This window comes from Dama dama, chromosome 17 (genome assembly GCF_033118175.1).
Source record: "Dama dama isolate Ldn47 chromosome 17, ASM3311817v1, whole genome shotgun sequence".
NCBI lineage: Eukaryota > Metazoa > Chordata > Mammalia > Artiodactyla > Cervidae > Dama > Dama dama.
In genome coordinates this window covers 41,775,001-41,787,523 of record NC_083697.1, presented here as the reverse complement: position 1 = coordinate 41,787,523, position 12,523 = coordinate 41,775,001, and the positions used below count along the sequence as shown (strand labels likewise).

The 12,523-nt window shown below is 37.2% G+C and overlaps 1 protein-coding gene across 13 annotated transcripts in view; it reads right to left on the bottom strand.

Moving 5' to 3' along the window:
- The window catches only part of FAM13A (family with sequence similarity 13 member A), a 326,145-nt gene that overhangs the window by 54,047 nt on the left and 259,575 nt on the right, over window positions 1–12,523 (bottom strand). For 9 of the 13 annotated variants that reach the window (XM_061164408.1, XM_061164407.1, XM_061164404.1 and 6 more), the window contains 3 exons: window positions 10,825–10,869; window positions 8,004–8,180; window positions 1,654–1,840 (listed from right to left, as the gene is read on the bottom strand). In XM_061164408.1, coding sequence (XP_061020391.1) covers window positions 1,654–1,840; window positions 8,004–8,180; window positions 10,825–10,869 — 409 coding nt within the window. The remainder of the gene's footprint in view (window positions 1–1,653; window positions 1,841–8,003; window positions 8,181–10,824; window positions 10,870–12,523) is intronic. The other 4 variants (XM_061164400.1, XM_061164402.1, XM_061164411.1 and 1 more) reach the window with 1 other exon arrangement.

The following is a 12,523-nucleotide window of genomic DNA, read 5'->3' as shown; positions in this document are numbered from 1 at the left end:
AAAAACAAAAAACCCCACAGAATGCAATTAAGCTCTCTCATCCAAATGTTTTTAAATATCAACTATGTCCACAGTTTTAGCAATCACATATGTATTCTAAGGAATAAATATACTTTTCCAGTTTCATTAGCTACTACCACTTGGCTAATTTAAGATACTATTCCTGGTGGAAAAAATATTGATGAAAACAAATCATGGGCCAAATAAAGAACTAACAGAGTTAGTATCATTTAGTTTATTAAAAATTTTACTTTTCCTTCAAATAAGAATTAAGTTAGTGTTAAAAACCATTTAATGTATAATGGTTCCAAAGCTTGCATGCATGCTAAGTCGCTTCAGTTATGTCCAACTCTTTGCAATATCATGGACTATAGCCCACCAGGATTCTTTGTCCATGGGATTCTCTAGACGAGAATGCTGGAGTGGGCTACCATAGCCTCCTCTTGGGGGTCTTCCAGACCCAGGGATCAAACCTGTGTCTCTTATGTCTCCTGCATTGGCAGATGGGCTCTTTACCACTAGCACCACCTGGAAAGCTGTATTTGTAGAACTGTGTCAGACACCAGTCTGAGGTGGGTGAGTCTGTTTACTCTAGTTGGTCAGTTTGTTTCCAGAAACAGGGTATCAAGACATCTGGGGGGAAATGGACTAAACATGCTTTCCCTAGATTTGCATTTATGCATATTTTCTTTAAGGAATAAAACTGGGAATTTTCTCTGAGCACAGGCAGAAATTGACAATGGGAAAATAGGTGGCCCATGAGTTTTGTTACATTTATAGAAAACCCAGCATGCAGGTAGAAACTGCTGAGATAAACCAGAAGAGAGGCTTTAAACACTGTGAGAGAGTGGATATTACCTATTTTTATTAGGGACTCCAGTTCATGTTATAAAATTCAACTTCAGTTTTTTGGGGGATTAAATTTCTGAAAGCTAAAGGAAATCAGAAGATAGACTTTGGTTCTCACTTTTCAAAGAAACTGAACGTACACAATAAAGGATGATGTATATTTATAGTTAAACTGGATAAATACTGAGTTATTGACTAAACTCACTTGCATAACTTATATATCAAATTCATGAACCAGCATTTAGGTCTGAGGTTACTGTGTAGGAGGTTAATTTGCTTCTGATTAATATAGGGGAAAAAACCATAAAGTATAGCTTTGAAATTAAATTTCTGAACACAAAGTGATTTCTGAACACAAAGACAATTAATCCTATTTCCATATGCATTTTTCTTTTACCTCACTTTAAACTCATTAATTTTTTTATATTCATATAGATAAGAACGATAAAATGGAGGAAAATAAGGAAAAATGCTTTGATAATTTTATTCTAAATATAAAGTTTTAAAATGCTCAAAAGAATGAGATAAAAGTCAGACCAATTTCAATAACATTAAATCAAAGTGTGTGTTGTTTCTGGTTCCTTTGGCAAAATTCAGTGTTTCGTGAACTAGATTTTTATAGTTATTAAAAAGAAATAAAAGTGTGTATACTTAGTACCTCTAAGGTCTCTTTCAGAACTCATGTCCTATAATTCTGTGAAACTCGAGCTTGACATTAGTTTCTATTTTTTACAAAGCAAGGAAAAGAGATGTGGTATTTCCTAAATGGCTACAAGTAAAAATTTTATAGAATCATGCACTTACCACAAGACCATCTTGATATTCATTGAGCTCAGAAAGTTTGGAACTGGATTTCTGACGTTTAGGTTTACCCCTTTCTCCAATATAACCAGAAGTATTTTCATATAATTTTTCCACTTCATGAGCATTCAACATACATTCATCCAGATTGCTGAAGCCAGAAGGAATATTTTCTTTGTTGAGAAGTCCCCTTGAATTGAAAAAAAAAATAGTTTCATTTTACTTTAAAAGGCAAAAAGGACGTTTTAATGACACTGCGTCGATATGCAGAAAGAAGAGTGCCTAGAAGTTCCATGTTTCATCTTTTATCAAAATCTGAGCAGAGTGCTACTCCTGAGGCCACTTGGTACCAAATGTATCAGATTAAAAGAGAAATTATTCCTAAAGGCAAACTGGTGAGGGCTGTGTTTCTACCAATGAAAAGCTTTTGTATCTGTACCGAAAGTAATCTGTATTCAAAACCAGGGGAATTGTGTAAACTTGCAAAGACATTTTTCATTATTTGTAGGTTTTATATACATACACATAGATGAATCTTATAAATTAATATATTAAGGAAAATCTGAAAAGGAAATACATCTTTTTCTCCAGAATGGGACACTGATTTTCTCCAATTGAGAAAGACATTTTATCACGCAATAAATGCATTAATACCTAAATCTGACTATATTAGATGATCCTGGTAAAAATGATCTAACAAGAACTATGGAATACAAAGCATTTTAACTGAAATATGGATTCATTACTTCCCAGTACCAGTTTCTGAATGTAAGCTTATAACTAGAGTTCCTTCATGACTTAGTTTTAGAAGTTTTAATTACAGAATTTAACTCATTTAATGCTCTTGAAATGCTTCCCTTAAGCATTTTAACATTCTCTTTTAAGAGATTTTCCACGAAATTAAAGTACTTGGCGAAATGTTTGTCTTTTACTACATCACAGAACAAATTAAACCATCATTGCAGCACCATTTTGGAGAAGGCAATGGCAACCCACTCCAGTACTCTTGCCTGGAAAATCCCATGGATGGAGGAGCCTGGTAGGCTGCAGTCCATGGGGTCGCGAACAGTCGGATACTGCTGAGCGACTTCACTTTCACTTTTCACTTTCATGCTCTGGAGAAGGAAATGGCAACCCGCTCCAGTGTTCTTGCCTGGAGAATCCCAGGGACGGGGGAGCCTGGTGGGCTGCCGTCTATGGGGCCACACAGAGTCGGACACGACTGAAGTGACTTAGCAGCAGCAGCAGCACCATTTGGTCAGGTACAAATGAATGAGGCTTACTCTCCATCATGGTGTGACCTTAAAGGTACTTCCCTACAACTAGAGATTACCATATTAAATAAAGTTAAGTCAGATTAGAAAGACAGATACCACATGATATCACTTACATGTGGAATCTACAATATAGCACAAATGAACCTAACTACAAAACAGAAAGAGAATCATGGACATAGAACACAGATTGGTAGTTGCCAAGGGGATGGGAGGGAGGGATGGCATGGGAGTTAGGGATTGGCAGATGCAAACTGTCGTGTATAGAATGGATAAACAACAATGTTCCACTGTATAGCACTGGCAACTACATTCGATATCCTGGGATAAAGCATAATGGAAAAGAATATAAATGTGAATGTATATATGTGTGTAACTGAATCACTTTGCTGTAGAGCAGAAATTAACACACTGTAAATCAACTATAATTCAATTTTAAAAATATATAAAGATAACTCCTAACCACCCAAAACTGTATTTGAAATAAGTGAGCTCCAAAGTGTAAAAATAAATGAACATATTTTACTATCAATCATATCCCCAAATGAAACTGAGTAAATTAAATATTTATTCTGTAATTTAAATTCATATCCTGTCTTAGGCTATCATGGAGGCAAAGTTATGAATTAAATATTATCATAATATTTTCACCATTACACTATCTTGGTGATTTTTAATATTCCATATTGAATCTAGCCTTATCTTATACTTTTAATGTACAAATACATACATTTAGTAAAATTACATAAAAGATGTATGTTACATTTATAAGAAATATTCCAAGTATAAAATAAATGAATACATGAGGAAAAGTTGCTAGGGACTAACATGCAGGCACATACACAAACACTCTTAAATCTCTCTCAAATTCACAATGATTTTACTATAATATTTAACTATGTCTCTTTCTTTGTATTATCTTAATTCCTGGGGTATAGATCCAATTATAATTTTTTAATGGAGGAATTTTTAGGGTTGAAAGCTCTTGGAGTTGGTGATGGACAGGGAAGCCTGGCATGCTGCCATCCATGGGGTCACAAAGAGTCGGACACAACTGAGGTACGGATACACCGTGTCCCCTCACCTCCCCAATTCACATGGATGAAGCCCTACCTGCCAGTGTGACAGGGCCTCTGAGGAGGTAATAAAGGTTGCATGAGGTCATAAAGGAGGGGACTTAATCCAAGAGGACTGGCATCCTCATAAGAAGAGGCAGACACCAGAGAGCACAGACGAAAGGCCGTGTGAGGACGCTCACTGAGCAGGCACCGGCCGCAAGGCAGAGAGGTCTCAGCACACACCCGCCCTGTCAGCACCTTGATCTTGGACTTCAACCTCTCTGAACTGTGAGAAAATGCGTTCCTGTTGTTTAAGTCTGTGGTACTTTGTTATGGCAGCTTGAGCAGATTAATACAAAAGCTAAAGATTATTTTTAGAAACTAAAGGCCCAAGTTTATTTTCTAATCTTTTTGAACAGTGAATGAATGACTGGAATAAATCCTGTTCAAATAAATATCCCCAAATCTAGCTGTGCAGTTGTGCTCAGGTGGAAATCCTGCTGTCCTCAAAGGCTGCTCTTTGCTCTTGTGTGAGTCGGTGCCTGGGCGACTCTGAGGAGCAGAGGAGCACGATCCTTCCAGTAATATCCCGACTCTCACACCTGACGCCACCACGATTTAATCTGAACTTAGATCCCGGTGGCCGCTCACTCTCACTCTCCACATCTCAGGTTTTCCTTTTTCAGAGTTTCCTCCTTCCCCTACATGCATGCACATGTAATGTTCTGGCAACACTGAACTTCTTAATATTCTAAGATAGCACAATTTTCTTTTAGTTTGCAGTAGGAATTTAATATCATATTTATATAATAAAAATAGGTATAATTTTTTAGTTCATTGTGTTTTGGAAGATTAAAATCATTTTCAATAGCCATGCTTTGCTTTTTTTAAAAAAATATTTATTATGAAACTTTCAAACATAGAAAAATACAGGGACTATCACCATGAACTTCCTTATATCCACCACCAAGATTCGACAATATTTTCATGCTCTTGGCAGATGGTCAATTTTTAAATGAGAATTAAATTGAGCTCTCTTACATAATGAATATATTCCTTAAACTTTTATATTTTTAGTGTAATAAATAATAATATAAGCCTGATAATGTTTCCTTATGAACTGAGACAAATAAGAAATCATGTACACTAAAGTATTTCTAGTCTGTCTTCTGCACTGCTTATTTTAAAAAATGTCATAATGGTATTAATACAGACTTTGTTGACTCTCCAATCTCGCCCTGAGACATGGGGATATTTTTCTAAATGGTTGCAGGAAAATAACATATCATAGATTTTTCAAAACATTTTAAAACCATTCCACAGGGCTAATAGTTTTGAATAGAAGATAGTGAAGTGTAGCTTTTATTCTTCCTAATTTTTTAAGCAAAACTTGACAGAAATCTTAGATAATAAATCAATTATGTATAAGCGAACACTGAGAAAAACATACTTGCTATAGGTTATAGTAATGATTCTTAACATTTTCAAATCTGACACCATGTAAGTGCATCTCTTGGGACATACTGAAGAGGACCTTGGGTGCGGGGGGCAAAAGCAGCAGAGCTAGAGCTCTGAGAGATAGGGCCTTGTTCCTCCAAAGCTGTGGAGAGCTCAGAGCAGCCTCTGAGCTTTGGCTGAAAGCTAAAGGAGAAGGACTCTCAAGACATGCTAGTGACTAGGGTGACAGGTTAGGAGGGGCCTTATGACCAAGAGGGTGAGGCTAACAAGGAACATGGGAAGGGGACTTCTGATCACCCAGACCACACACTAAGGAAATGAATCAGGTGAGACTGTAAGTTTCTTCTGCCATAAACAGTTTGCATGCCAAGATTTTCTCACTCAACACACAGTTGACCATGATGAGTGAGAAGGATGAGCGATAAAGGAACTCCAGAGGAGGAAAAGGCTAGAGCTTCATGGGCACCTCTTCAGATTGTTAGGGGAAGCACACTGACTGAAACCACCCACCCTGGCTAGGCACCATAGTAACTATTTGCATGAGTTGTTTTATGACAGGAGGTCCTGGTAAGGAACATGGAACTAATAAGCCACACCAATTGGAAGAGCTCAGGAAAGGTCAAAAGGAGACACCAACATGTCCGACCACCTCCCAGAATCCTTCTCTCTGGCATCCATCTTGGCTGAACAAGGCGTGCACCACCAGGAAGGACTCTGAGTCAGAATGATTGGCTAAAGACAAGCCGGAAACTAATCCCATCACCATAAAACCGACTGCAAGCCGAGCCAGGTGGCAGAGCCGTTCTCCTGGGTTCCCTGACCCTCCTGCTCTCTACCCGGGTGCCCTTTTCCAATAAAGTCTCTTGCTTTGTCAGCACATGTGTCTCCTCAGACAATTCATTTCCGAGTGTCAGACAAGAGCCCAGTTTCGGGCTCTGGAAGGGGTCCCCCTTCCTGTAACAAGATGGTTAGTTAGTCTCTGCCATCCTCCACCTCCTTTTGTTCCTCTGATGTTGAGAGTGGAGAATAAGCACAGTAACTTCTAAGGAAACATCCTCAGATGTGGGAAACTGTATTTAAATTCTGCAGGAGTGCTTATGCTGTTTCCTATTTCTCTCCCCGTCTAGCACCCTGTTCACTTTTGACTTTACCCCTGCCATGCTCCTCCCTGGTCCACCCAATGCACCTGCCACCACCAGGACTATCGCCCAGCTTTGTTCTAACTTGCTCCTCTCTGTCCCAACAACAAGGGTAGAAAGCATGATGTCGTGACAAACAAGGATTTTAAAAATGCAGAGCTGTTATATACAGTGGGGCAAAAAATAAAGCAGACACTAAGAACAGTGTTAAATGAATAACTGGTGCTTGCTGAATAACACAATATAGGCAGTATACAAACTAATTATATTCCTAAACATTTTCTATAAAGCTTACTCAGTAACTAATTTTAAATGTAAATATGTCCTATATTATAATTTTCCTATTTTCTAAAAGGAAATGTTATAGCACCCCCTCCTACCCACCAGCTCCAAAACAAATGTTTTCAAAAAAGTGTTGCTTATTATCACATGAAAAGTCAGTGGGTTATATAACTGATACTTTTTAATTTTTAAAATTACATTTGCTAAAATAGCTCTTAAATATCTCAATAATCTGAAGCATGGAATGTATTTATATTATTTATCTTATATCTTTAAGCAAAGATAAGTTTTTTTTCCCCATAAATATTTTGACATAGATTATGAGTGCAGGTGAAAAAGCATATGGGGAACTAGGGTTTGGTTTAGTCTGACATTTAATAAGAAGTATAAAATAATAACTTTATAGAGACTAAATGCTACAGTAGGTGACACTTTCAGGAAAAATATGAGAATATAGTCTATTATATATAAATTTATTTCCCTTAACAATTTAAATCATGATTATTCAATAACATGAATGGTAATTATTCATTTCTATATTATCCAATTTTTTAATGGGGAAAAGAGTTTATTGTAATACTCTTCTTGAAATTCACGCTAAGAGAATGCTTTGAAATGAGCCATTGTAATAATAAAGAACTCAAGCATTTCCTCTTTTGTTAGACTTGAGCTTAGCCTTTCTTATACTAAAACATAATCAACTGTCAGAGCATTCCAGTGACATTCTGGTATTTAATCAGGTCAATATAAGTAGGGAAATCTGCTGGCTCATAAGAAAACCTAACAGCAAGCTGAATGTTGTCTAACAAAGAAAAAAACCACCTCTGGACAAGCATCTGGCAATTTTCTCTTCTAATGGTGCAGGATCCTCCTAAATAAGATATTGATGAGAAAGCCATGAAATGTATTAAATTGGAGGTAGCTTCCCACCACATATGAAATATCCAGATGAAAATGAAATATTTATTCAATCACCTGTGAATTTCCAAATGTTAACTAAGCTTAGAAGGGTCAAAATGAAAACTTTTAAGGTTTTAACCTGAACACTGAAATAAGCATGCTATAGTCACAAATTCAGACATGTATCACATATTTTTAAAAGAAGAGAGCAAATGTAAACAAGAGTATTAACGCCAACTCACACATCTCTGCTGTGTCGAATTTCATCCTGTTCCTTAGCCTGGCGTCGTCGCTGTTTGGTGGATGTGGAGGAAGATGATGATGTCCCAGATTCCGAGTCCTCTGAACTTTGGCCTCCAGAGCTATTAACATCAAAAAGATGTTGTTCTACAGCTGACCGGATGGTTCTTTCTAAGAGCCTGGTTAAAAAAAAAAATCAATAACTGTGTTTAAAAATATGTCCCCATACATAGACAACAGACTGGTACTTGCCAAGCGGGGAGGAGGTTGGGGTTAACAGACACAAGCTTTAAAATACAGAATGGATAAACAACAAAGTCCTACTGTATAGCACAGAGGACTATATTCAGTATCCTATGATAAACCATAGTGGAAAAGAATATTTAAAAAAGAATGAATCACTTTCCTGTAAATCATAAATTAACACAACATTGTAAATCAACTACTCTTCAATAAAGAGTCCCCATAATATTGGAAATATCAGCATTTCCAATGGAATATCTACTACCACTTCATGAGCAAAGACAGTATGAGGAATTAATCCTCCAATATTTGCACTGTGTATGAGAAACAAAACTAAATGGAACATAGTCCACCAATCAGATAATTGTGTTTTCCATCTTTGTGGGTCCAGAATTACGGAAATGCTCACAGCAGATTTAGCAACAATTACAGGAGGCATTCAGGAAATAAGGATCAGTTAATACAAGGCAGAAAATGAGGAAAGATTTTTTTTTTCCTCAAGGAATAATGAAGCTATTCTTACAAAGGCAAGTATCTTCCAGATTTCATACCAGTTCTGCAGGGGAAGACAGTATGATTTACAAAGCAAATTGGCACAAATAATTTTATGATCCTTACTATCCATTTGAATCTCTTGAAGATAAAATTACATAGAAAATAATGCTATTAAAAAAGAACAACTTACCAGAGCAATTACTCTTAATAACAGAAGGGTAAAACTTTCTGAATCTCTATTCAGTTAAATTGTGATATAAATGATTGAAACTGTATTCATGCAAACACCCCAATATATACTACTGAAGAGAGAAGGACACATTTATTTTATTCAACCTGAAGAAAACAGGTAAGCACAGGGGCTGACAAAAGTGATAATAAGACAGATAAGGTATCATTTTTAAAGCTATATAGTCTTTCAATATGTCTAAACTCTTATCACTTCATTATTTAATTCTGAATAAGCAGGCATGAAGAATTCTAAACTGACAGTTCTCAAAGTGTGTTTTTCTTCACTTGAAAAAAGAATCACATCCAAACTCAACAAATTATTGAGTTGGACTTGTTGCCATCACTAATTTGCTTCCTTTACTGTGTCCATTATATATGTGTATAGTTTTTGTATATACACCTCAATAAAGCTGTTAAAATAAAAAATATTTTTTAAACGGTCAGATTGAGAAATGCATTTAGTTAAATAGAAAATTTAACAATTTAAGAACTTTTAGATCTTCCAAAGGTAGTTTTATAATAGACTCATAGTAATTTCATTAAAACTATTTTAAGACAATGAGCAAATGTAGTCTGACTTGGGCATAGAACTTTAATATCTTGAACTCCACATCCCAACAATTTGAGATTACCTAATAGTAGTACCTAGGAATCTAAATAAATTAATATATACACACACACCAAACCCACACCTTTTCCAAACACTATACAAGTCACAATAAGAAGTAAAAGTTGTTAGGAAACAAGCAGGCAAGAATACGTCTATCTTGGCGTAATTCTAGAATCTCTTTAAAATTCATAAAGATAAGAGAGAGCAAATCTGCCCTCTGACTGCTTCCTTGTCTAATAAGGAGGAGAAAAAAAATATCCCAAATCAGGGATTTCCAAATTCCAAATTTCCAAATCCCTGGAAAAAAAAAATCCAGGCAAGAACACTGGAGTGGATAACTATTCCCTTCTCCAGGGGATCTTCCCACCCCAGGGATCAAACCCTGGTCTCCTGCACTGCAGGCAGATTCTTCACCATCTGAGCCACCAGGGAAGCCCTATTAGATTCAAATTCATACTAATTAGTGCTTCTGCTAATTCTTTTCTCTTCCTCCTTATCACACCACCTGATGTCACAGCACTGCTCCTCCCCCTGATCTTTGCTGATGAAGATGCTCCGAATGGCCCACCCACGCCCCAGTAAGTGTCACATAGCTGAAGCACAATGAACAATGTGGTCAGAGTAGTAGGTGGGGGTAGATACCTGGAATTCAAGATTTTCATCTAGGTGTGACTAGTAGAATTAAAAGGAAAAAGCCATGTGATGGGCGTCCTTACTAATAGCAGAGCACTGCCACTGCCCAGAGGAAACAGGACTTGTTGCCATCACTAACTTCCTTCCTTTTCTGTGTTCTATCAGACTGGGAAGTCCCCAAACACAGTTCCCAAGGCTTATTTAACCTCAGACACCTAACACTATGCTTAGTGTATTGCAGGCAGTCAATAAAATGGAGGCTGATTAAAACAAATGAAGGAAGAGGTAAAATATATGTTCATACCTTCACCTTTAATGGCAAGACACTTCCTAAACCACACAGACTGCTTTGCACATATTAACTAACATTATTTTGACTGAAATAAACAAAAAATCTCAGATGTTCACATGGCCAAGCTCTCTTCAGTCCCACGCCCACACAGAAACTCAAATAGGAACATTTCTTATTTAGTCTTCTCCTCTGGGTAGTCAAAAAATCATCATTGGTTATATACTATATTAATATTCCAATGCAGCACACCATTAGAATAGCTTTTTTTAACTGCTTAGTAAGTGAAAGGAGGGGAAAAAGCCCAATCCGGACCACTTACTCTCCAGTTGTTGACACACTGCTGACTTGGGACACGTGGGCACTGCTGAAAAAGAAGCAAAAGAAAGGACGTCAGATTAAGCAGAGGACCAGACCCTGTGAACCAAACATATGAGGGGATCCTGGGCTGAAAGTATTAGCCAGGCCCTGAGAGGCTCTCATGTGACATTTTATCACCCACTGACAGACGCTGGTTTCTCTTGTCTCTAGATTAGAGATGGCTCTGGGTGGTTAGTTCCAAACAGCAATTTTTCTCCATTTTAAGATGTCCACGACAGATAATTTCAAAAGGGACCTCTGAAAAACCATCTCTACCTTTCAGACTACTGTCATGGTCCTAAGTCCAGGGTCTTCTCATTTTCCTAAATGTTACTTGCAGCTGACTGCTTTTCTGTTTCTCGCTCCCCCAGCCCAAGTCCATCTCTCCTGCCCATTCCCTTCAGACATACAGACAGGAGCATCTTCTTAAAACTGCTCTAAACATTGGGCAGGGGTGGTGGGAGGCAGAGAACAGGGAACAAACACTGTTTTCTACAGGACTCTACCTGAGCCACCTCTTCTGCCTAAGTTCCTCATGATGGAAAAACACCTCGAGTTCTATAACGTTTCATCTTAACACTTAATTTATAGCCCTTCTGTCGAGCATTTATAAGCTTCCTCAATTTTCTCATTTTCTCCAAATCCTGAATTCTTTGAAAGTACTGAAAAGTAGTAAAAAAAAAAAAAAATAGTCAATATAAAATGGAATGGTGAAATGATAGAATACTATCTGATTTGTACCTTAGCTCAGTGAGGGTGCAGGCTGGTGGCTGTTCTAACTGCCCCAGTGGCAGTACTTCCTCACATTCTGGCCTGTAGTGCTTACTTGTATTATAAATCAAGATTCAAAAGCATCAGATTTAAAAAAATTTTTTGTGCATGCCAAACTACCATTTTGTCTAACAAATCTAATAGTCCTCCCACTTTCAATTCCCTCTCTGTAAAAGAGAATACAAACTGCTAATAGCAAGATCAATATTCATGGCTGCCTTTCAATCACTCCAGGCATCCTCATTTATACTACAGAATTTTCAGCATATGAATGTGTTGCTTCTTCCATGTATGTCTCATCTCTTACCATTTAGAATCTAAGTGCCTCAAGGGACACTCTAATATTTCTCATTTTCTTTCATGACACTACGTACCACCAGCACTACACCCAATACAGTAGTCATTATCCTAGAGGTGATCAAGACACTCACTCTTCAGCCTCAGAGAATCCCTTTAACTAAAGCTGTAGCTCTTTGTCGTGGCCACAAACCACAGCCAAATCCCAGAAAACCTGCACAAAAAATGCTATTGTGTAGTTATGAGAAACTTAGAAGAATCTTCGTTAATAAATTAATGAATGAACAAACAAACATACCCTAATGATTACTGAGTGCTCATTATGTTTCAGACATTGTGCTAAGTATCGTTTACACAGCTTTTCTCATTTACTGTTTACAATAACCCCATGAAGTAGGTAGGTACAGTTATTTTCTTTTCCCTATTTTCAAATGAAGAGGTTAGAGAGGTAAATAACTCACTCACAGTCACAGAGTCAAGAAGTAGATGAGCTGGAATTTGAACCAACAGAGTTTTAGCTTAAGAGTCTAAGCTCCTAATCACTACACTAGACTTTCAATCCATCACTCCCTAGAGTCATCTTCGTGTATGGA